Source organism: Colias philodice, chromosome 17 (genome assembly GCF_061535455.1).
Source record: "Colias philodice isolate Cphi_HAF_F1 chromosome 17, ilColPhil1 Martin Lab GWU primary, whole genome shotgun sequence".
Classification (NCBI taxonomy): Eukaryota; Metazoa; Arthropoda; class Insecta; order Lepidoptera; family Pieridae; genus Colias; species Colias philodice.
In genome coordinates, this window is record NC_143102.1 from 2,707,631 (window position 1) to 2,734,517 (window position 26,887).

The window sequence follows — 26,887 nt, forward strand, 5'->3', positions numbered from 1 at the left end:
TGTTCTTTTTAATTTCGTTCTACGAATGCGAGCTGGATCATCTATCACTGCTTTTATTTGTGTTTTTTGCGAGCCGTTATGAAGATTTCGCATGGGATATGGATATTGATTGTTGGACTAATGAAAGCGCGATTGGTGTTCCTTTTTGACGTGTAGCGGGACTCTGGGACTTTACTATGTGTTTTGTGATGAGTATAAATGAATGTTTTGATTGATACCTCGTGTTTATTACTTCGCTGTGTTTTCTAGCTATGACTGGGATTTGTAAAGGTTGGGTTTACTTATGAGAATACGTATTTGATAATACGGTGCAGTCCGTTGTGATAAGCAAAAATAATAGAACTCCTCTGACAAATAGTCGCAGATAATTATTCTAATAAGAAACTTCCCAATCTTGTTTATTCCTCTCGCTAAAAAATATGGCTTATTTAGTAAATTAAGCCATGTTTTTAGCTTAACATTTAAACCAGTAGCACAGTATTACAATAAAATAATATTGTAATACTGTGCCAGTAGGTTCTTATTAAACAACTTACAATTCCTATAAGATTATAAGAAACCTTAGATAAGGTTCCTACAAAAACCTAACAGAATTACAATTTACATCTCTATTTTCGTTATAACACGAGATTACCAAGAAACCCAAAGAAATCTTGCATTGAGATTTGAGAGCGTCGTTTAAAAAACAGTGGCCACAAAAATGTCCGCTAATCAAGCATATCACTTCACGCTATCCCGGGTGTAACACGTCCAACAAAATCACATCCAAGTATTTGAACAAAAAACCGATTGATAAAGAATCACACCTATCAGGGCGGAACTCATCTGTCGGTGACTTGCGTTTACACCCCTTATCACTGGCCCGTGAACGAAACTATTCAAAATTGTCTTCTATATACAACAGACAAAATAAAACCTTATATCTGAAAAATAAAACTCAAAATCAATCGACGTATCCATACTAATCTTAACTTATTCTGCTGTATTAATTTAAACTCTATGTACACGTAATAAAGTTGATATTTGTATAAAATAATATGGTCAGATGTTCGTTCTGGTCGGTGCGCGTCGAATCGTCTTCCGGCGTACGACGTGATTTCTTAAAGAAAGCCGAATCAATGGACGCGGTGGACGTTGGCCTCCGATTGTTTCATGAGTTACGCAATGATCAACATATTTGAATATTTTTCATTCCCAGAACTTTTTGTTCCACTTGTATGGAATAAAGAACCCGTTTTCCTGTATGAAGTAACTTTGTTTTTGTCGGGATTTCTTTGTTTTGTAAACGTTTTGAATTACCTCTTAAAAAGCCAGCAGTATTGAGATTACAGCCTTGTATATTATATTATATAACAATACTAGCGGTCCGCCCCGGCTTCGCCCGTGGTACATGTTTACGTTTTCTCTACATAAGAACCATCCTCGTACTTCAAGGAATATAATAAAAAAAGAATTATCGAAATCGGTTCAGCCGTTCTCGAGTTATGCGCTTACCAACACATTTTGAGATTCATTTTTATATATAAAGATTTAATGCAAAGATGACTAACCAATGTTTTTTTTTTTTTATAACTTGTTTATTTTGCTTCTTTCAGTTTACAAACAACCCATGGATTATAGCTTAATGATGTACCTACAGATAATAAATTAAAAATAAACTTTTAATTTATTGTATCATGTATGTGACATGACATGGATGGACCTATCTTCCCGCCAATTCAAACCGTTTTCCTTAGCCACGTGGTCGATTCCATTTTAAAAGTGCAAAGTGCCAGTAACCTCGGGAGTTCTTTTAATTTCAATAGTGGGGTCGCGGGCTCAAGGTCGCCGCCCGCGAGGGGACAGTTTTACGATCAGCTGATTCCCGCCGACGCTAAAAATATCTTGTTAAACTTTTTTTTTAATATTCTCCTGGCCACGGCTAAGGATGCGGAAGTAAAAACTTTTTTGTTGTGATTTTTTGTGAAATTTTTGGGGTCAGCGAAAATGTGAGTTGAAACTTGAGGTACATTTTAAAGTTTATTTTTTGCTCGTCGATGAGAATTATTATTTTATTTTCTCTGAATTAATTTTTTATAATCCTAGTTGATAATAGGTAGTTTAATTATTCATTGTGTCCCTTATGTTTGCTCTAAATCCAATTTTTTACACGAATTTCTAATTAGAATTCCTTAAAATATATGTTAAACTTTCATACCCATTCGACTGAACATACCAATTAGTCCATTTAGTCTATCAAATAAACATAAAACTTTATCAATACTATTGATCCCATTCAGTTCAGTAATTGCACATAAATGAAGCTTACCTAATTGGAATTCAATTTCATATTTTCTTATAATACCATTATTCTGCGTCGCTTATAAAATATCATAACTCTCGGAACAATTTAAAAGTTGCAGCTAACAGCGGTCAGGGTGGGAACTGGGAGGGGTCATTTGGCCCATTTTTATCCCAAGCCAAGGGCGCGTAGGGCAGGTTCGGCTGGCCGCCGGCTATTGACACTGTATTCTTAAATTTGCCCACTCCCCATTGTGCGTAACTTTTTAATGCCACGGTCAATGAACTGACCGCTAAACGGTTTAGAATTTTTTTTAATTTTGCGGCCGAGTACGCCTTCCTGGACACCTTTTTGAAAATAGAATGTGTCATTTTGACAAATTATTCAGATCTGTTTTGTTGTTTTTTCCGTCCCTGCAGGACACGTTTTTGAAAATAGAATGTGTGATATTTGCTTGGATTGTGTTTTTTTTTTCTTGACATAACAGGTTGGAGTTGTTTTTTTAATTGGATGTTATTTTTGTTTTTTATTTATATAAATACAGAAGCTTTTTATGTTTATAATGATGTTTCGACGATTCTATTTAAGTGATTTAAAATCAAACAATCATGGACGTATAAAAAAAGACGGACGGTATATCGCCTAAACATTGAGTGAAGCCTAGTAATGGCGGCGAAACATCCATGTGTGTGTGCCATGTTGCCATGGCAACAGCTGTCCTGATGACAATGGCGGCTGTATTTTTTTCTATAAATTTTGCCGTAATAATTTTGTCATTAAAACATAAAAGAAATAACTTGCTTCCCTGTGGAATGTAATCCCTTGTGTTTTGTTATTTAAAATTGTACTGTTGCGACACCATTTAACCACGCAAGACGGCATTTTAAATATTTTTTGTGAAACAGTGACGCAGTTAATCAGTCGGTAGTTCACGACCTAATGGCGGCCGACTAGCTTACTATGGTGAGAGTGTGTGCGTGTTTATTGTCTTTACACGATCGCTAGCTTACTATGGTGGCTTCACGTTGTTTGTTCGTAATACGGCGTCCGTCTTTTTTTATACGTCCATGCAAACAATATAAAGAAATATTTCAAATACAGATAACAAAATCATTCCATCCGTCAATACGCCACTGACAAGTCTTTTACCAGATACTGAATCTTAAACGGCTTAAAATTATCCAAGTAATTATGTTACAGTAACATGAATGGACAAAACAAATAATGTCCAGTTCGATTGAAATTTTGTAGAGTGCAGGAGCCAGGAAATAACAATAACTAAAATAAAATCTACTAATTATGAGATAGGTTAAGTATATTTTAAAAATGACATCTCATTTGAAACCTAGGAAAACGAAATTATAATTAAATTTATATCAACCAAACACAAAGATACTAAATAAAAAATAATATGGGGATTTAATTGTATAAAAATTCATGTCTGCTTTTAAAACTTAATTCGAAGCAAAACGTGTACCTACGCTTTTATTATAGAATTTGTCAAAGCATCAAGAAACACTTCCAAATAGGAGATAATACGCAACACCCACGTTGTGACGGTTCAGTTTTTTGGTCATTAAAAAAAATAAACTGCTGCATAAAAATTTGTAAAAAAATAGATATTTATGCTGATGAGTGGTGAGCCAATTTTCAGAATCGACGAATCTAACTAATATTATAAAGCTGAAGAGTTTGTTTGTTTGAACGCGCTAATCTCGGGAACTACTGGTCCGATTTGAAAAATTCTTTCGGTGTTAGATAGCCCATTTATCGAGGAAAGTTATAGGCTATAGGTATATCATCACGCTACGACCAACAGGAATGGAGCCACGGGGGTGAAACCGCGCGGAGCAGGTAGTTTTCTATAACATTTAAAGTTTATACCCACTTACTTGTACACCATACACTTATTATTATTAATCAGAAATTATAACTTACTAGCTTTCCGCCTGCGGCTTCGCCCGCGTTTTCAAAAAAAAACCCGCATAGTTCCCGTTCCCGTGGGATTTCCGGGATAAAACCTAGCCTATGTCACTCAGAAATGATGTAGCTTTCCAACAGTGAAAGAATTTTTCAAATCTGCCAAGTAGTTTCGGAGCCTATTCAATTCATACAAACAAACAAACAAACAAAAAATCAAACCTTTCCTCTTTATAATATTTGTATAGATGTATAGAAAACTATCAAAAATAGTAATAAATTACTTTAAACTACCCGTAACATAACAATGAGTAATAAGTATATCACGCATAAAAACCTCAAAAAGTTTGAGTGACAGGACCGCCATACTATCGATATCGATATTCGATAATGGCAACAAAGCACCCGCCAGCGCATCTCTATCGACAGACGACTAGAGCGTGTGCTACGTGTGAATGTTATCGATAGTATCGAGATATGTCGATGTCGATAACTCGGCCATTACGTGCGCGGTCCGAATCGTCTTGAGAACCGATTTAATCGTGGCCTTTGTTGTAAAAAATACAAATTATAACACTGTTCATGTCCAATAATACGTGTATAGAAATTAATTTGTTTTTATAACTTAACTATACATAATAATAACTTCTTTGGGTTTTAATTATTTTTCGTTTAAATTATTTAAATAAATGAATTCTCAAGCAATGTTATATATTATGTTTGCTCTAATATTCAACAAATACTGTATTATTTTAATACCGTAAAAATAATTAGAAACAAAAATTAAAGTTACACTAACGTATTAAAAAAAAATTTTCGATTGCATCAATATTTTACAGATTATAATAATTTGGCACAACTGCATATCGCTTTTTAATTATGTTGGCAGCACTGCGCAATAAATTTCAAATTTGACAGATAAGAGGTCACTGCCCTTCGTTTTGGCGGCACGGCGCGTGCTGGAGCGATGTGCCAGTCACATCGAACAAAGCAAATCAAATCTCAGATATCTTAGGGATTACGCTTATACTATTATTACCTTACATTAAATTTCATCTTGAAGCATCTAATGTCAGCATAAACAGTACAAATTGTCAGATATTAATGTTACTATAAGTTAGGGTGACAAATCAACATCAAGCTATGCTGCGCTGTACTGCGCTGTGCTGTGCTGTGTTTCATAAGCTACGTTTTTTTAACAATTAAACGATACTGCGCTGTGCTGTGCTGTGTTTCTTAAGCTACGTTTTTTAACCTTCCTATACTCGCGCGTTGGTCTGTGAGACCGACGAAACACATTTTCGTAATTATTTTTATGCAGGTAAATCCTGTGAAGTCGAGTTCCTTGCTAGTTTCCGGATTTGGGGCTAACTTCATTTTAGTGCAGGTCGCGGCGTGGTCGGCAGAAGTTCACGCATTTGGCGCCAATCGGTCCGTGAGACCGACGCGAGTATAGGTGCAAGTTTTTGTGTAAGTATTAATATTATATATTTTGTACATTTATATATTTTTTAAGACTTTGAATACTTTATGAAGTATGTATAGTAAAATATATGTATGAATGTTGCTCTAAATTACATTTTGACCAATTTTTTAGGCCATACTTCATGTCAAAATGAACGATGATCAAATCAGATTGTTGCTGGAAGAATCAAGTTCTGTTTCTGCTATGAAGACGAAAATGACAGTGAGGTGGAAGACAACGTGGAGATACAAGAAGAGACATACGAAACCGAGCAAGACGATGACAATGAAGAGATATCTGAAGTTCCCATGATTTTTACTTGGGAAAAGATGGACAGACAAGGCTCAAAACTAAGCCAAACATAGATAAATATGTGCTTTGATATGTTTATTATTATTACTTAGAAGTTTATTTTGTTTTGAAAAAGAAGTTCTGTTTTTAAAGTGAAACTTTTATTACATCGTCTCAAACTTTTTGGTCTCGGCAGCCGACCGTCACGCGACATGCGCTACACAAAGCAGTGTTCGGAACCGTTCGAACAGTTTCACTTTTACCGTGGTTTCATAAAACCACACGACATTTTTTTTAGTTTAGTTTAGTTTAGCCGGGCGGCCGGCCGTTACCGCCGCAAACGCTACGTCCCGCAATTTTTAAATCTGTAATATCTTCGAAAATATTCACTTAAATCATACGGTGTAAAGGGCCATAATATATTAAATGAACAATGTATTCAAGGTATTTAATTGGTTAAGGATTAATGCTGTATTGGTTAAAATCGCTTCGAAAATTAGCCATTATTTGTCGTAAAAAGTAAATGACAAAAATAAGTTATTGTGGGTTATCCATAAGAGATAGACATATACCATCGCGGACTTTTCTGTAGACCTTTTCAATGTGTATAAATACTTAGTACATTATTATTTATTTTGATAAAACTCGTAGGGCGTTCAGCCTGCGTTTGCAATGTAAGCGGAATAAATGTAATTTTTTACGACATCACATTAGAAACCTCAAAAATAACAGTACTTCTCCACTATTTAATGGATGTTATTATACATATAAACCTTCCTCTTGAATCACTCTATCTATTAAAAAAAACTGCATCAAAATCCGTTGCGTAGTTTCAAAGATTTAAGCGTACAAAGGGATATAGGGACATAGGGACAGAGAAAGCGACTTTATTTTATACTATGTAGTGATAAGCTCGACACAGCGCAGCATGGCAGAGCTCCATAAAAACATAGCACAGTTCGGCACAGCGCGGCTCAGCACGGCGGGTAGCGCGCCTCGCTCGAGACTGCTGCGTTTTTAAACAGAGCGTAGCCTCACACAGCGCAGCGCAGCATGGTTTGTTTGTATCCTCATTAAAATATTAGACGAGCGAGTTGACCAAACACAGCACAGCGCAGTACAGCGCAGCATAGCTCGATGTTGATTTGTCACCCTTACGGTCGGGTTTTCGAGGTGCTTTGTGATTTGTCGGGAGTTATTTATAATGTTTGTAATGTTTATGAAATGTGTTTAAGTATAATATTTTTCTGTTTTATGTGTTTAAAATAGGGAAACATATTCACAAACACTAACAGTTACACTTATGAGTTTTACATCAATTAGGTATCTAGGTAGTAGGTAATAAATGAATAAAATCCTTATAGGATACGGTAACAGTAGATAATAATAGGTTCATCTTAAATACAATAAATGTTAAACGTTCCAACACAATATTTCCCAAACAATCCATCAATCACGACAAATTGCTCAACATTACAATCTGCAACCGCGACTGAATTCTAAAACAGTTGACGCAATATGGGCGTGTGTGGAAAAAAACATACTCCCATTACCGGTCGCCTTATCTCGTGTGTGACTCACGAATGGCCTCTACTCCGTCGCAATAAGGGTCACCCGGCCACAATAGATCCGCGCTGACACCACGCCTCAGCCGTCATTGGCAGAAATAAAAACCACGCGTAACTCGTCACGTCTCGCCGGACAGTGAAATCGTGCTGTGACAATGTGTCAACTGACCGTTGTAATGAGAGCCCTCCCGCCCCGCCCCGATATCGACACCACTTCACAAACCGGCCGCATTCCTCCACCGGACGGGGGTCAATCGAAACTGGCCAGCCCCGGTGTGTCGTGGCTTATGAAATGACAATTGAAGCTCCAATGCGCAAACCCGCAAAGGAAATTTTCGATCACGTTAAATTGCCACGTAACAATCTAGATGTAAATCGCTCGGCTACCGTTATATTGAAAAATCGTTTTCTAATCGATTCGTCACAGTTGCGTTCCGTTTACGCAGCTGTCCCACGCTCAAAGTGATCATAATATAATCTATTCGTAATCGCTTGTTCAACTGAAAGAATTCATAACTATACAGCCAGACTCGCATAAATTAATGTTTTGATAAAAATATTAATAAGTAGGATTTCGTTGATTTTTTTAAATATTTCCCAGAAAAAACAAATCAATTTATGAACATATCTGTATTACATTTATATGTGCAAAAAATGTATATAGGTAAGTAACTATCAAATATCAATATCATCACACTTTTTAGTAAGTCGACTAACTTTACAGAAATTAAATTAATTATATATTTTATTATTTGATCAAAAAAATCATTAAGCCTTTTATTTATTACTTAGGTACTTCAAACATTACTTTCAACTTATTTTTTGAAAATTATACCGATATTTGCTATCTATATCTAGGTATATCCACATCACAGCGCATGAGTTAGGACAGAAAAACGAAATACCTACAAGCGAAAGAAAATTCAGTTCAATAATAAAGTTGAATATTATTAAATCTTACATCAAATACCTATTCCGTGAGTGTTATTATGTTAGAGCATACAAAAAATCTATTCATGATTTACAGTTTTCTTTGCGACATTTTTTATCTGTCTATTATTTTTTCCGACTTGAATTGTTACCTTTACAGTTTCACCCTATACGATTTTGTATCTGTGGATTCTTTTTTCAAATAATTCGAAACATGTTCAATTGTGTCACAATACGCCTCCGTGTCAACACGGCATCGACCCACTTGATTCGGAAGTTAATCAACCGTTAAATCGTTTTCAAGTGATTTTTCATACTGTTTCTACACAGTGTCAAAATAGCACGCCTTTTCTATTGCGGAACATGAGTTTTTCGGTTGTTCTACAAAATTTTAAACTGTTATACCACGGATATAAATTGCAATTTTAATCCCACACAAAAACGTCTGTGGCAATATTTAATCTAGACAAAATTGTTGCTAAGTTAGACCTATTAGTTACAGATTTTTTGTGGGAATATTATAATTTATTTTATTACAGACCATCAGACGTGACATCATTTTTAAATCATGAGAATCGAAAAATATCGAAATTTGTTATACGGTGACGCTATGTGAACTCACCTGTAATGAGATTTTATTCAATACAAAATTTGCTAGTACACAAAATTAAAATACTATTTTAATAGGCATCAAAATATGAAACCTCATTGCTTTAAACAAAAAACTGCCATAAAAAAACTGGCAACATACAAAAAGAAAAAAAATTAAAAAAGAACGCCCAAATTCGCTGTTCAAATGTTTGTGAAAAGTTATAAGTGCACACACGTAGAAGACAGAGCAATTATACACGGTCGGCGCGGCCTGGTACGGCCCGAATCAGCTCATATCGTGTGTACGGCATGTTTTTTTTTCTCTCATTAAAAAGTTAGACACTGTTCCTAATTTCTGGAAATTGCAAGACATGGTTTGTAGTCTGGAAAGGGACATAGATTAAAATAACAAGGTACGCTATTTTTCTCTTGGTTTGCAATTAAATTCATTAATAGTAAAATGTAGTATATTTGTATACTTTCATTAATCATAGCGAATTAGCATATTGACCATAGGGCATACTTACTACAGTTTGAAAACATTCCATATTTTTATTAAACATAATTAAATACCCTTTATCTAAAATATTCCTTTTTTCCAATAAAAATCAACCTGTAATCAGTTATTAGAGGTTATTAATTTGCATTAGCGAGGGCACGTGTGTTTGCTCGCGTGTTAGCGGTGTATTACCAAAATATACGCCGGATTTGATTATATACGCAGATACGAGACTCTCATACCGCTTTCTTCTATATTTTTTGGCAACCATAACGTATATTTTATAACTGAAGATATAAACAATAAATAATATTTCTTATTTTTTAGTTTCACCCGGGTATGAAAACAGAAGATCTTCAAAGAAGACAGTAAATAATATGATACGCTGGACATCGTGTTCGTGACTAACTACTTCTTCGAAAAGGTAAACAAAAAGGTATCATTTATGAACATTTTAATTTATTAATTGCTTAGGTATATACCTAATGAAAGCTCGAAATTTTCATGCATCAGTGCTTTTACACGAAGCTGTAGTTCTCTTCAGAATATCGTATCATCATGTAAAGGTAACATAAATAGATAAATAATAGATACTATAGTAAAAACAATGTCACATCTGTTTTTTAATCTATGAGTAAAATGTTTTGGTAGTGCACGAGTGCGATGTATCGTGCTTAATGAATCACAACCCCAAAATGTTGTAACCCCTATTAATATACTTTGGATCGATATTTTTAAGCTTTTTATACTGTCGGTAGTTTAATTAGAAACGGTTGTTTTCGATGCATGATTTTCATATCTCAGTTTTGGCACATTTAGTAATCAGACGATTTTTGGAGTTGTTTTAATTGATGAGAAATATTGTTGTTGTCATGTCAAAGTTACTGAACCGATGAAGTTGTTTTCGATTAGGTATCCATAAATTCGGACACAGACTTCCATTACTTACTATCCTTGTACCACAAACAAATCCACAGCCATCTACTAGTTTTCTAATAATTATACGAGTTTAACAAAAACTTAAATTATACCTGTTAGTGACTCATGCACATACACGCATAATGTTCGAACCAGGTTTTTTGTATTGTGAAACAAACAGACCGACGGACAAAACATTTATTACGTATATCCTTTTCTATTATATTGTCATGTACCTGCATGCTATGTTTTTATTGAGGGCCACATTTGTTTTCGGAGAAAGAGCATTGAGCATTGTAACTGTACTGTATTAAGTTATCGTTTAGTGCTGAAATTGTAAGCTGAGTTCCAATGATTAGAGTGTGATTGCTTGATTGCCCGTTTAACACATTTTGACATACATATATGTAAATAGACAGATTCTCAGTAATTTCAGAGTAACCTACCTAGGTACTAATTATTAAGAATAATTTTAAGTTTTCAAAAAACAATACAAATAAGAATAACGTATAAAATTATGGTATTGTCATCGATCCTCAATAAGTGTAGCTTCAATCAAATCGGTCTTTTTAGGTAAGTACAATCGAATCATTCAAACATAGGAATATAGGATGTAGCTTATAAAAGCGTATTAAATTTTTAATACGCTATATTTTAGTTGATTCTTAAAACGTCTACGTTCGAATTATGCAAATTCTATCAACAATTATTACGCTCACACTATTAATATCAACATTAAACTGTGGTTCACAAAATTTCGCCTGTAACGCCCCGTCTATTAATCTTGGCCCACCGACAATTGCTTCGAACATTAGCTGTTTTAACTGTAGTTTAGACGGTAACCTCACATTGATGGTTAAGTGTTACCACTTCATTTAATAGCCCGTTATTAATTTGTTTTGTTTATAGAAACTTATTTGTAACTAGTTAACTGACGATTAATGCGTTTTTTATCCGTGGTTAATGTAAAAAGTCTTAATTTCTTCTGCGTGTTAAATGAAATAATGTACAAAATCTAAAAAAAATAAAAATAAAAAAAAATGCTTATTTAGTTAATAAAATACTAAACAAAAAACAACACAATAACGCGATAAATTCTTGAAGCTATAATAAAAACTCTTGAAACTTCATAGATAAAAGCCATAAGCGTTCCACACATTTAGCCAATAAAATTAAAGGTCGGTATAAAAATCGCGTGACACATTAACACATGACCTCAAGACAAGCCAAAACCGAAGCCACGTACTGAAAATGCTAATGTATGATCGTAATCTAACCCTTAAGGCGCAAACCGGACCACGCATAGTTTCCCCGAAACTATCTGATAAACTTCACGACCAACATAATATGACCCACACACCTCCCCTTTTATTTAAAACACAAGAGACGCAGTTCACGTAACAGAGGTCGAACTAAATTGGTTGACCGACATGCGAGCGACTGAAATATGTGTAGTGACGTCACATTTATGTCATTCAATCCATTAATGCCCTTATCTGAACTTCCGAATTCGTGTTACGTAAAGTGCGTTTATTGGATTGGAGCATGACAAAGCCAGATTCTGTTTATTTTCCTTCAAAAACTGGTGCGTATTGTTATTTGCGGACTACATAACATAACTGTATAATAAACTAATCTATAATTCAAATTTGAAAGAACAAGCGCTCTGATTACCGTGTTAAAATTAGAAACAAAAAGGAATTTCAAATTCAGAACGTATCCATTTCAAATGACAGTTCAATACATTAACAACACGCACCATTTTTTTTTTTAATTTGACGCTTGGCTGTCAAAAGAAATTGTCTATGCTAAATCCGCATATGTCATAAAAGTATATTGTCTTTTGTTATCTGTTCTCGGAAAGCGAACGTGTGACGGCAAAACCCAGGTACATTGTCCTTTGTCTTTATATGCATCCATGGGTGATGTTTACACCTTAATGGCCCTTACGGTATATTTGGGTATTAGCTTTCTGTGAAATAAATAATTTTTAACGTACAGAGTCGTGTATGAACAAAGGTTTTTATGACTCGCAAGCATGACTTGTTAATTTCGATTTCTTTTAGATTCATGTGACTAGCAATAGTTTTATCTTTTTACGAACTATAATTAGTGAAATTTTGTATTAATCTTATTAATTTACTGTTACGAATTGGTTTATTGAAACTTTAATTCACTGCAAAAAGTTTTTAAAGTGTATCATTACTGTTAATTAATGAACGAAAAATCTATTATAGATATACAGAATAATACTTTTCTCTAAGAATGTAGAAATTTACATTAAAAATAATTTACTTTTTCTGCGGTAACAACTTGGTCTCTATTACGCAGATACTCGCTTTCATACTACAGAGAGGATGACCTATCTGCCTTTACTAATTGCATTTGACGGTTTATTTTGTGTCAAGCAAAGCCGAGGCGGACAAATCAAATAGAATGCTAGTTCAGAAGATATTTGAGGTATGTAAAATTCAAACTCAATATCAAAAACTTTTTTGTTCATGTTAACTTTTTTAAGCATTGGAATTTTTTTTAACTATCACGTATTCGAAATCTCGCTGCTACTGCTCGAGAAGAATCGGCAATTAACTCGATTGTTACTATTTTAAATATATGTATAGACATTAGACATTAAGTACAATAAAACATAATTTAAATTCATTTCATTTTTATGGTTAACTGGACAGCTTCTAAAGTATTTCAATAAAACACATCACTTCGATTCAGCAGCAAAATAGACAATGTTCCAACACAATACACTACATTATTTAAATCAACATTATCTTATCCATTAACAAGCTCTTAAAATAAACCAAAGGCAACGCGAAACTGTGAAATGTGGAAAGCATTGAAAATTTTCGGCGCTTATCAGTACAGGTTAACTTTTATTTTCCCGCCCCGGGCGAGCCTTGTGTGTGCACGAACTGCTGTAGACTTGCTTAAAAATAGACCCGGCAAGTTTTATAAATTTTACTTTCTGGCACATTTTTATAGAGTAACACAGATGTGCTGCCGAATTTTCTCGGATAAGACTAGTTTAAATGTACTGTTTCATATTTAAAACCGACTTATTATGAGTAAATAGATTGAAAAGGTGCTAAAAATCTGAAAATTTTATCCATTTTGCCTACGACGATATTACAACTTAATCGTAGCAGAAATGCAATATTTTTTACAAATAATTAGTTAGCAGGTACCAAAAAATTACGATACTCTCACCTACTACAACGACAAAAAAATATAAAGGCGTATATATCCAGAAACATTCTAATTAAATTCCAATTAAAAAAAATGTTTAAAAGAATTAGAATGCCATGTCTAAAAATTTAAAATTGCAACACAAATCGCACGCGAGCCGATATTTACGGCGGGTATTTCGGCCGTATGTTCTCACACGTCCGCTGATACACATCTGATTCATTACCGTGCTCTATGCTCATCTATTGTCTATGCTAAAGATAATTTATACCAACCATAGAGTAAGTTAAAAATTGTACGCTACATTCCGCAAGTTCGTATTTATAAACAGTAAAGTATTTACATAGTTGTATTCCGAATTTATTACTGTTTATAAAAATGGTTACAGGAATTATAGAATTAGTAAGAGGATTTCTAGGAAATGTAATTTTCAACTGACTTAGATTGACCATTCCTTGCTCTATGCAACCACAAATCGTACAAACGCAAGAATCAAGATAGGATTAAATTAATATCAATCCCGTTGTTGCTGAAGGCTTTGCTCACTAAAAGCAAATACTTACTTACCTGCTTAAGTATGTATGTGGAAAGAAACTTTTAAATACATACTATACATAGCTTTAAATTAAATTATATTTTTTTAGATTTGAGAGATTCTCAAAGCTATCACTTAAACCTACACTATTTCGCTAGCTTATGTCTGAGGATTTTGTTTTCATATCAATGGATCATTTACTAACTAGTTAAAATATCATAATTTGTTTACATAACATAATTTAGTAGCGGAAGAATTCCAACAAATACCCGCGGCCCCATCATTAAAGCGGCTCGACGGAACACAGTGGGGTTTTAGTCGGTAAGAATCCGACATAACCCACGGCTCCTTCCCCGGGGGCCGTGGGTATCTTTGGAAGATTTCCCCACTATAAAAAAAAAAAAAAAAAGGTACTTACTTCAGCACCAAAAAGCACACATCGAATAAATCGAAAAACGGCATCGAATATAAAACATCTAAGTAATAAGTATTGTTAAAGTTAGTAAGTGCAGTGCCAAACTAATCTAAGTGGTTCGCTTCAAGTTGGCAGACGAGCTTTTTTACTTGCTCCAACTTCAGCCGGTGATATGAACATAACATGCATGAGGGGTTGCACAGGGTAAGTGGGAATAGAGATTCGTAAATAAAAACTTTACCTAAATGAAATGTGTTTGAAGGGACCCAAGTAAATGCTTTAGCTTTAGCAAAATTTTGGGAGGTGGTAGCAATAGAAAAAGTGGAGTGAAAAAAGTAGGTAATGTGTTTAGTAAAGTTGTTTACTATTGAAAGCTTAATGCTAAGCTTGGACATAAAATGCTGTCTTAGAGTAGATAGAAAAGCCTAAGATATGAAGAACTTTAAACATTCGTTCTTTTTATCCTTTTCTTTGTCATAAACACCTAAATACAAAATTTTACCGAATCTTCCTTGACAATTACACAATTTTGTACGTCGAGTTCCTAAAAGAAACCTATCGTACATTACTTTTGATCCATAGAATTTAGAAAATTATCATAGGATTATGGATATCTCTTCAATTGGGAATCAAAACATAAATAAAAACAGTCTCTATTTCATCTTGCTCTGCGAGTTCACAAGTCAAGAAAAGTGCTGCGTCTAGGTGGAGAGTATTCATGTCCTCTGCTCCAACGCCCTCGCACGTCAGAACACGAATATAACTGAAAAATAATGCATTTTTACACTAGCTGCGACGGAATATATTATCCAGTGTAGGATAGAATTTATTTTTGTTGGTATTTTTTTAGTTTTAGGGGTAACTGTTGCTTTAGTTGGATATAAATTAAAATCTAAATCTATAAACTCAACACTTAAATTTATAATTAATAATTTTAAACTTAATTAAAATCTATTCGATAGATACCAATAATGCTATAAACAAAAATATATAAAATACAGGTGTAGACGAATAACACAAACAAAATTATAACTAGTCCGTCGAGGGATAAGCAAAAAGCAGCAAAAAGCAGCCTTGTTTTCCGGCTGAGCAATAAAAATCTAAAACACGTGTCGGAGCTTAAAGGAAAATATCGCCCTAGCGAAAGCGACAAAAAGAATTGTTCACAATTAAGTGCGTAAATAAATTACAGACTTAAATCCAGTACAAAATACACCACGCAAATAAACATATTCGAAGGTATAAATCAAGTTGAAATGCGTTATTACCGAAAACTCGGAAAGCGTTGTTCCACGCGGTCTGCGGAGGTCAGATCGTATCGGCGGCTCACACATTAATGGCTAATGGTACACACGTAAGGGTAATTCGGCCTGATGTATTAGCCACGCGTGGAATTTAAAGTTTTGAATTTCGAATTCGGTTTGATTTATTTTTTATTGGCTGCCATGTTTTTGTTTTGGTTAGCGCCGTGTTTAGTTAGCGGATATGTGATCGAAAACGAATTACATTTGGTTAAGTTAAGGCATATTGTAAAGGTTCAAATTATTAGTATCAATTGTGTGAACTTCTAAATCGAGATGTGCATTTTCAGTTTATAAAGCTGCAATAAACCTGACTTATATCATAAAAAATCTTTATTAATTTTTACACTGGCTTATTTTTATACACTTCCACGTTACATTGAAAACGCGTTGTATTATGTTTTCCGTTATTATTATAAGGCAACCGAGTATGCTTATTCATAAATTAGGTCACGTTCAGAGCTTACCAGTCACAAAGGAAATATTTTCCGTCTTTTCGGTTTTATTACTAACGAAGGAAAATTTCGAATCTTACATATGTAGGTAGGTATCTACTCTTCTTAAGCAACAATCTCACTAGTTATTTAATGAAACAGGAATATCTCAGGACCCTAAGTAATCAAATCTCTAATAGATTTGTAAAGCTTTCAATCAAGATTAAATCCTGGAATAACATACCTAAGTATAGGCAATTTTATCCAAGTATTAGGTTTTGATGATGTTAGTAATTTAGCACAAATTAACATTGAGATACACATATGGAGACGACACCGCCTACATCACTTATGTTCCGCTCAACATACGCCATATGGCGTAACTGCACGCTCATTTTTATTTGTTTTAAAGTGAAACGCATCAAATATGCCTTCGTGTGTGTTATACGATATTGCACAAATAATACAAATAATACGGAAAAGTGCAAAGGAATAACTTTTATCGGTAAGTACCTAACTAGATAATAATTTTAAAAACTTAGTTAGAGCAAAAAAATGGCGCACAGATTTTGTTCGTGGTGTCTCCTCCATGTAGTAATATTATCTCAATGCAAATTAATAACATTCTGCATCCAGATAGTCTTCCAAAGAAGATATAGGACATAATAAGCCCGATAGCAGATATCTCTAGACAAAATGACCACTAATCAATATCAGTAAATAATATTCCTTAATTACCAGCACCTAGCAAATACATAGGAACAAAGAAATACCCACATTCATCATCAATTTAAACCAACTCGAGTCACCGATTAACATAACGACAAAGAAATTCAAGAACCACGTATTGCCAGCACTAATATACGTTCAAAGCACACTTTAAGCAGGTCCACACGCATAGCCCACTTATGGCAACTAAATGCCCATTTGGCTACAAATAAAGTCCACGCGATTCACCAATTAATATTAACTATATATGATATGGCATGGGCTTGTTCGCACGAATTAATTTCTCACTTAATGTTTGTAATTTGGTGATATTTTGGGATAATAGAGAGTAATTACATGATTATAGGTCATTTGTTGTGATGGACAGATGCAATGAATGCTTTGTACTTTAAAGTGATTTAAATTGATTGTTTTTTGCATTGGTTCGTAACTATCTTAATAATTAAATAATAATAATAAATATTTTTCAAGTTATCTGCGCATGTTGTAACATCACCACTGCTCGAACGGTGAAGGAAAACATCGTGAGGAAACCGGCATGTCGAAGAATCAAAAGTTCGACGACATGTGTCATCCGCCAACCCGCACTTGGCCAGCGTGGTGGATTATGGCCTGTACCCTCATAGGAGGCCCGTGTCCCAGCAGTGGGAACGTATATCGGCTGATGATGATGATAATGATGAATAAATATTTCTGGACAATTTTCACACACGGCAAGATCTGATCCCATACTAAGCTTTCGCTTGTGTTATGGAGACCAGATGGCTGATAAACATACATAATATATAATTTTTAAATAAATACTTATATAGATAACTAACACCCAGACACAGAGCAAACATCTATGTTCATCACACACATAATATTTGCCCTGGGTGGGAATCGAACCCACGACCTCTGGCTTGGAAGGCAGGGCCACTACCAACCAAGCCAACCGGTCCGTCAGAATTAATACAGATTTAATTCAATTAACTTTATCTCGAATAGATACGGGAAGAGATGTAAAAGTTCCTAACAGTGAAAGACTTCGAGATGGTAGAAACGTTTCGCAAAATGTTCTGTAGGTTGAATTTTAAATTTGTACATTATTGATAGTAAGAAGATATGTATACAGTTCATGATTTTTGTTTAGTTGAACGCTCTAATTTTATTTTTCGATTAACTTTTGTCAAAGAAGGCTTACACTTTACCCGATGTGACCTATAATTAGGAACAGGGTAGGTACCTAGCGATGTAAAAAATAGCAAATTACGCAGGAAAATTAGAATAGGTACCACACTCCACAGGCTAAATGAACAAAGTTGCAGAATCTGATAGGTCGATGTTTGTATAGACATTCAATTCAAGAAGTATCTAATGATGGAATTCAAAATTTTCTTCTATACATTTCTAGAAGTCTATCTAGTCTCTAGTCTATTAAATCTAGGTATTCAAATAATTATTTCAAGAGAGCATATTTTGGCGTAGGTATGATTTATGAAATAGGTGTTTCAATAACGTTGATCAACCTGTCCAACCAACGGGTAGAAGCTATAGTAGCTAGTAGAATATTATTAATCTAAGGTTTTATAACGTTGGATAAATTAAGGAAACAAAAGTTATTTCAACGCAAGAATATTCACAGCTACTGCTAAGCTTAAAGAATATGGGTATTTTTAGTATACTAATTACTACTAATTTCCACACGTAAATCATTCTTAATCCAGTAATCCCTAAAACACTTAACTTATAGGAAACATTAAAACCTTAATAAGTGAATTACTGTATTTGTACCAGCTTCCGAAGATATATTTTTATCTCTATAAGAACGTTATGTCTTATCTCAGATTTAATAATGTGAGGAGATAGATATACACACAATGGCTATGGATATAGGTATTCTCTGGTAAGAGGAGTGAAAAAGTTTCAGCCTGGTGTTGGAAATCTAATCCAAATCTAACTAAGCACAGGCTAATGATAAAATAGATTAGACAGACACACTAATTCCTCTAAACCTCAAGAGATGAACTCGAACGTATTCTCAAGAGTCAAGCATTTAGTAAGAGATTAGAGAGCTGATCAGACTAAATTTTGATTAAGATATACAATTTTCTAGATGGCTCATAGAGAACTATAGAAAGAACGTCTGAGCCTTATTTACCATAGTTCAATTTTATTTACACAACAAATACCTACCTACCTACCAGGATATTTTTCTTTCTTAACTAAAATTATTAATCCATTTTTTTGAATTTTAGCGGACCTTGTTCTAGTATATAATTTAGACGTCTAGATTCAATTGTTTTTGCGTATTTCATCGACACGTCAATCTAATTGCTCTAAATTTTTGTCCCCTTTTCTAGTCCTGTTTTGTTTTTGTTATAATTTCCCAAACTATTGTTATAATTATTATTAGAAAAGTGACTAGGAAACTATTTCATAATTTCTTAGTTAAGTAGTAGATAAGTAAATACCTATTGTAAGTTGTCTTCTTTACTAATTGTAATAAATCATATTTTCACTTTCACTTTAGCCCTTTACAGTAGGTACCTACTTACCTACCTTGATTTATATTTTTTGCTTGATCAAAGTTTTAGACTAATAAATATATTACTATCTAAATCATAATAAATTTCGTCCTAATAAATATATTTTAAAACTTTGTAGGTAATGCATAAAACAAAAGATAGATATATTTCTATGAAAGAAGACTTACCTATACTCAAAAATATAAACATAAATAAAGATAATATCGTTGGATAATAAACTTTCTACTTCGTATCGCATCAACTAACCACACATTCAAGGGATTAGCGCCACCGTCCAAGTCTGGCCAATATTCTTTCCCGGAATATTTTATTGCTCTTGGCCATTCAATGAACTCATTTTATAGACTTAAGAGATTATCGTTCTACGGCTAACGTTTATCCAGATGTTTCATAGTATTCTTCAAATATCTAACAACGCGCTCTTTTGCATAGTTGAATATCATCTTTAGTATCTATATCCGTGGTTATAATATGTATCTATTCATGTTAACGTACCGTACGTTATATACGTTATCTCCAAGCTTCCGCGAAACGGTAGGTACCTATTCTGAAAAATACATAATGTGGAGTAGGCGTCACGTATGTAGGTATTTGTGTGACATGTGTGGTGTGTGGCGCGCGCGGGTGGCAGGCGGGGGCCGGGGGCTCGTGTGTGCGCAGGGCGGGGCCGAAGGCGGCCCCTGCTAGCGCCAAGCCCGGCTCGCCAGCGCTCCGCAGTCCGCACCATTCGCCCGACGTCTTCGTACCACGCGCTCGTCCCGGCCGCTAGTTCATTCCGCGCCCGCGAGCCGACCGCGCCGCACGTCCGCGTCAACTCTCTAGTGCTGTGCAGTGCTTGCTTTGACGTTTGTGTAATGCGAACGCCGCCAGCCGGGAACACTATCTGAGCGAAAGGGTTGTGCAACGGGCGGAGGGCGGCGCGAAACCGCGCTTGCGCCCGCCGGCACGATAAGCCGAGACATCACACACGCGTCCACACCGGCACGCGAGATGGACGACAAACCGACGGCTGGTGAGGAGCACTACAGCCTGCGCTGGAACAACCACCAAGCGCACCTGCTTCGCTCCTTCGAAGCGCTGCTTCACGCGGAGACTCTCGTCGATGTGACTCTAGTGTGCTCCGAACGTCGCGTACGCGCGCATAAAGTTCTACTCGGTGCCTGTAGCCCGCTGTTCCGTCGGATATTCAGCGAAAACCCGTGCAAGCACCCGGTGATCGTGCTCAAAGATTTTCAAGGATGGGAAGTGCAAGCTGTGGTGGATTTTATGTATCGTGGCGAAGTTTCTGTGGCGCAGGAGCAGCTCGGAACTGTGATACGTGCGGGAGAGTCGTTGCAAGTGCGAGGTTTGGCCGACCAAGAGACGCCAGAAATGGTGGAGGCTGAGAGGTCTCCCGTAGGAAGTCCTCCCACCGGGCCCACGGCTGCATCGCCGCCAGCGAGTCCGCACAGCCCGCAGCCACGCAGGAAACAAGCGAGACCACGACGTCGTTCAGGAGAATCCGATACACCAGAGAACTTGTCAATGCGACGATCGCCGAGTGGATTGAAAGCAGTACGTCTGTCGCGAGGGAGGTCTCCACATAAGCAAGAACCAGAAGAGCAAGAAACAGAGGCACCACCACCGCCCAGAATGTTTCCACCACATCAGGACATGTTCCCGCCTGTACCACCACCCGCAGTTTCAGCACTTTCACTAACGCCACCGCACAGTAAGTACTTAAATAGTTCGTAAAATAGTAGATAATAATAATTCCAGGGTGATTTTTTGATTTTAGGATTAATATTAATGGGTGTCTTAATATTAACAAATTATATCGAACGCATTTAACTAATTTGGATTATGGATATCAGTAATTTTGTTCTCAGTAATATTTTGCTAGTAAAATAATTATAAGATGGAAAGGGAATGGCTGCATATTTGTGATTAATTAAGTGATAAGAAGCGGACTATCTAATAGGTTGTTTGTGAAACCCGAGGTCCATGGTATAATAACAAGCAACTCCACTAGAAGGAAAATTGTTTACGCAACAAACAATCTAACACACAATTGTTTGTTTGATTTTACTCTTTCTAGTGATACCAACAATATTAAGCCTTAAAATAAAATAAAAATTCGAGAAATCAATTTAGAAGTAAAATGTTAAAATTTTATAAATATTATGACAATCGTTGAAATAATTTGTCATCGACGTAGGTATTTGTAGGTAGTTTAAAAAACGGAGGTCGTGACAACAATGCCGTTGTGGATGAACAATAATAAACAAAATAATTATAAAAACTGGCCTTGTTGGCTCATTGTCGAATTTCATTTCTTTACGTTCAATGCTATAATATTATAAATTGCATCTTGCCAAATTGATATGTTACTTTTAACTTTTATATTCTAGATTTGAAGGCAATTAGATTCTAATCAGAAAAATATAGCTCTGCTTAATTTTGAAACATTCTTATGTTATTGTTCAATGTTGCTATTATTTTGGCAGTCACACCTCATAAATTATATCTTCTAGGTAATAACGATGACTTAATATAAATTGATTAGCTATGAGAACTTAATGGTTCTGATATCGATAAGTTTATCGATTTATTAAATCACATGTAGGCTTAATGATTCGATTAGTTCGATATCGAGTGTTAACCGGAACCTTTCACAGATAAATTAAGATCACCCATTCATGTGTCGATGTCTTATCTGCAAGGAGGTTTAACTTAGCCTTCATATGTCGCAAACATTCACTATTCCACTGATCTGCGTGGAAAAATATATCTTGTTGAGTGACATAATTCGTTCATAAGCTGTGGCATTTAAATTGACACATATTATTGTCTTGATTATTGTAAAGTGATATTTTTTTTTAATTACAGTGTTATTTTTGATGGGCATGCTTTGTTTTTGTTTTATGGGATTAAGTATTATGATTATTTTTTATTATAACATTGCGGTGAACGCAGTACGAGTAAACATTGCATAAAAAGGAATTAGGCAAAGGTCTTTCTCTATTCAGCCGAATTCCACCAACAATTGTCAGTCGTCAAATGTCAAATAAAATGTGCACAAAAAACCATAAAAGCCACAAACATAAAATTAACGAAAGAGTAATTTATGTGAAACTACGAGGTGATGCTTGTAAATCAGGCGCTAACGTCAGGTTAAATATCGATATAACATTTTTACACGGTGCATGCGTTTCTGAACGTATGTCGGTGTAAATTTCATACCTCGTTAGCCGCCAAGTTCTTGGAGTGCATTGCGTTTTCAATGTGTTAACTGTTTGTTAGGAGTTTATTTAATTTAATATTTGAAGTCTAATTTATATTATTAAAAGAGAAACTGTAGATTGATTTTATTATGAATAATATCTATTTGTATGTTGATTAACAAAATATTAGATTTTAAAATGGTATCCATGTAATTCGAAAAATATATTTTAAATTCGGCTTTCATTATCCATATATTCAATTTATATCTGTCACAATTCAAAAGACATTTTAAATATACCTCACATTCATACAAAAGTTTGAACGTTATTCCATTTTATTATTTCCCCAATTTCTCGTTTGTGTTGAGTGCTTGATTGCGTCATAATAGTCGTAGCTTGTAATGAAGGGTTGCACGCATACTACGCGTAGGGAAACCAAACACGAGGGGAATTTCCGAACGTTTCCGCACTTGTCAATTTCATTCTAAATTCGAAAACTTAAACTGCCAACTTTCTGGCTGTTTACATTTGGCGGGTGTGTTAGCTTTTTTTTAAATTGATGCTATCACGGAAGGTTGTAGGTTTTTCTTATTTTTCATTCGCACGAAATGCGTAAAAAATGCGTTTTGTATATTTGACATTGCGATTTATTACTAGGATTCTATTAGTTTTCCAACGCTAAACTTCAAACTTATGATGCTTAAGAATTCAATCCAAGAAATTCCTACTAAAGAAAATACAATAGCCTTATTCTAAAAATATTTCATAAATAATTAAATATCTATGCTATGATAAGTAATTTTTCAGAATTAAATAAATCATTACGTTCGCCCAAATTTTATTTATAAAAACCTTAAACTTGAAATAAACAACAATGCATGCAAAGCTATGTCAAAATAAGGTCCACCGCTGTTCTATTTTTACAACTTATCGTTATACAGTTGCCAGTTCTAAAAACAAAGGCTATGCATGCGCATTTTATGCCGTTGATGGACGTAATTTTAATAACGTTTTATTGTTTTCTCCATCGTGTGTGATGAGAGGTTGATTATGTTTAATGGTGGCGTAAATGTAATGAGGGGTTGAGTTGACTACTGCAATCACAGCGTCCGCCGGCTTCCTGATTGTGCCCACTTGTAATACGAAATTTGATTTTCCCGCTCGTTTTTTCATTATTATTTACGATGGTATAAATGGCAAACATTACTGGCATTAAATCGTAAATGTTCTATTGTTTTATTTTTAAACCAGCAGGGCTCATAATTGCAGTTTGCTCTTCGTGTGTGATTTAACACTATAAATTGGCACAATACAGATTTTTCCATGTTGTTTTTTAATAAATGATGACAGATGATGAGTAGTTAGCTCAATCCTTTGATTCAATTTTTATTGTATGATTGAGAAGGATATAAAGAAAGAAAGTGTAGACTATGAAATATTATAAAACTAAACAAGCGTTTTATTCTTTGAAGGACCAAAAGTACACCAAATATAAATAATCCGAGCTTCTCATTATTTAATATTTACCCAAAATAAACAACTAAGATAATTTCATTATTGAAAAAGCTACAACTATTGAAACATAAATGGTTTGATGGGCTCAAACAGAAAAGATTTAAATGAAGCCGTATGGCAAAGATTCTTTCATTGTCATGTCATTCAAATTAAATGAAAATTCATTTCACGATATGTGTATCTCGTCTTATAATCCACTATTTCACTAGAAAACACCTAAACGTATGTTCAATGAGAATCAACCATTTAGAATTTCTAAATATAATTTTTGCAAAACTTAATAAGCGCAGTTTTTTATCCTCTAATAAGAACTTATTAGTTTCTTTTCGAATCATATGGATCAACTATATATGCCACAGATTAAAAATCTTCCTAAACCATATTTTATGTTTAGCTAGAATTCTATGTTAGCGTAAATTCAATAGGATTGATTGTCAACCTAATTTTACATCCTCTTGTCAATGTATCCAATGTGATTACACTAAATGTTGAGACAAAATCACAATAGATTAAAAAATTAATACGTAAAAGACTTTTAGCTAGAATCTATAAGTCCTCGTATTAGATTTAATTAGAATCGATCGTGGACTAAATATAAAATTGTTTACTCAAATTCTCACACTCTATTTTTTTAATTAGCATATTGTTATATATATTGAAGATAGACCTGAATGTTTTATTGTTTCATCCAATTTTAACAAATCTGAATTAACGCACTAATTGTCCAAAACAAAAAGCATGTGTTTTGGACAGCAAGTGTATGTTTTTTACAAAAAATAGCCTCCATAATACCATAGTGGTAATTAAATAGGCACCTATAATTGGTATCATAGAATGGGAATTGAACACCATTCATGCTTAGGTTACGTAGCATTTAAGAATCCCATAATATAGTGTAATTTCGAAAAAAATTAGCAGATCTAACAGAGCACAATATCCAACAGAAAACTTTGTTAAACACACGTTTTTGTAACCATCTCGATTATTGATAATCATTGCCACAGATTAAAAAACCTTCATTATACCATATTGATGTTTACTAGAAACCTATAATTGTTAGCATAGATTCAATGGGGCACGCAAGGTCTTCAGAACGGGCACACAGCCTTGCGGGGTAAAAAATAACATTGGCACGAAGAGCTGCGCGCACGCAAGGGTGACTCGAACACATGCTTTTGAATAGGTTTATGAATATTGACATACTGTAGTACTTTTATTGGGTTGAGGTTAGGCTAGTAAGATAATTATTTGAAGACAATATTGTAGTATGCAATATTGTATGTGAATCATTGAAGATATAACCAATCTTTATATTGCCAAAGTATAAAAGAGTATATAGGTACATCTTTATTTATTAAACAGTAAGCTGAAGGCATCGAAGACTTATTCGTTTCTTAAATCATCGGAGCTAACCAACGGTCTCCACTAAACAAAAAAAAATCGGTGCGGACCAACGGTATAAACTAATCGAAAAAAAATATCATCAATTATTAACTTTATTTTTTTTAACTAATATTTTTAATTAATTGGCGAATTGTAATTGTAATTAACATTTTGAACGCTGTAATTTCCTATATTTAAAGGTACAGAAGATCATGTTCTGACATAAGATGTAACATATGTAATCTGTATCCTTTGTCGGAAATTCTTAAATAAATAAATAAATCAAAACAAAACTTCTAAATAATTAAACAAAAAAATAATCCCATAAAACCTGAACCCAAGGTCACCCTACATCAAAATGACACTAACCACAGCACATTTACATTCAATCGCCACTGTTCCTGACCCACTTGCCTCTACAAACTGCCCCTTGCCCCAATAATGTCGTGCACAAATTATGCCCATACACGGACAATGTCCAGCACATTAAATCTGTCTGTCTGTATGTAAATTACGCCGTAATGGATTTATCGCTAAACAGGTGTTAGAATTGATGATAGTTATAAACTAAACGTGTAAGGGAAAATGGTAAAAGTAATCTCGAACATACTTATGCTGGATAATTTATACAATATTAAAATACAATAATTAAATAATTGACCCATTTTGAATCATTGTCTATTTATTCAATTAAGTCAAGAATACATAAATAATGATTCATTAATCATAACCATATTTTATAAATTATGAACTGTAGATAATAATGTATCATATAATTCTAATTATATTATGATACATCTCTCCTTTATTTCCTTGATTCCTCTAATTAATATTCGCGATTGAATGATAAGTCTTCTTTCCGAACTAGTCATATAATCTTCCACCTATGATCGAATATGGAATATACTGTAACACATGATCATCTATTACAAAAGTAATTTCTATTAACCGCACAGTAATCCTACGTAAATCATTAAAATCTAAAACTTGAACATAAACGCGTCAATTATAATAATTCTCGCCCGTCTCGTTACATGCGTAGGAAGGGAATAAAACCACGCTATTTTATTACGTTTGCATGTTCTAGCAAACATATGTAAACGCTGTACACATGTATGGATGGGGTAACCATACGTTCAAAGTGCTAAGAGATCACAAGCTTAGATATTATATTAGACTGCTT

The 26,887-nt window shown here is 34.4% G+C and overlaps 1 protein-coding gene and 1 long non-coding RNA gene across 3 annotated transcripts in view; both read left to right on the plus strand.

Annotated features, from left to right (window-relative positions):
* The window catches only part of LOC149480885 (uncharacterized), a 462,413-nt gene that overhangs the window by 409,098 nt on the left and 26,428 nt on the right, over positions 1-26,887 (plus strand). The gene's annotated exons all lie outside the window — the stretch shown is intronic.
* The window catches only part of LOC149480893 (protein jim lovell-like), a 30,262-nt gene continuing 23,666 nt past the window's right edge, over positions 20,292-26,887 (plus strand). For both annotated transcript variants that reach the window (XM_089705836.1, XM_089705837.1), the window contains exon 1: positions 20,292-21,314. In XM_089705836.1, coding sequence (XP_089561962.1) covers positions 20,594-21,314 — 721 coding nt within the window. In that variant the 5' untranslated portion in view covers positions 20,292-20,593. The remainder of the gene's footprint in view (positions 21,315-26,887) is intronic.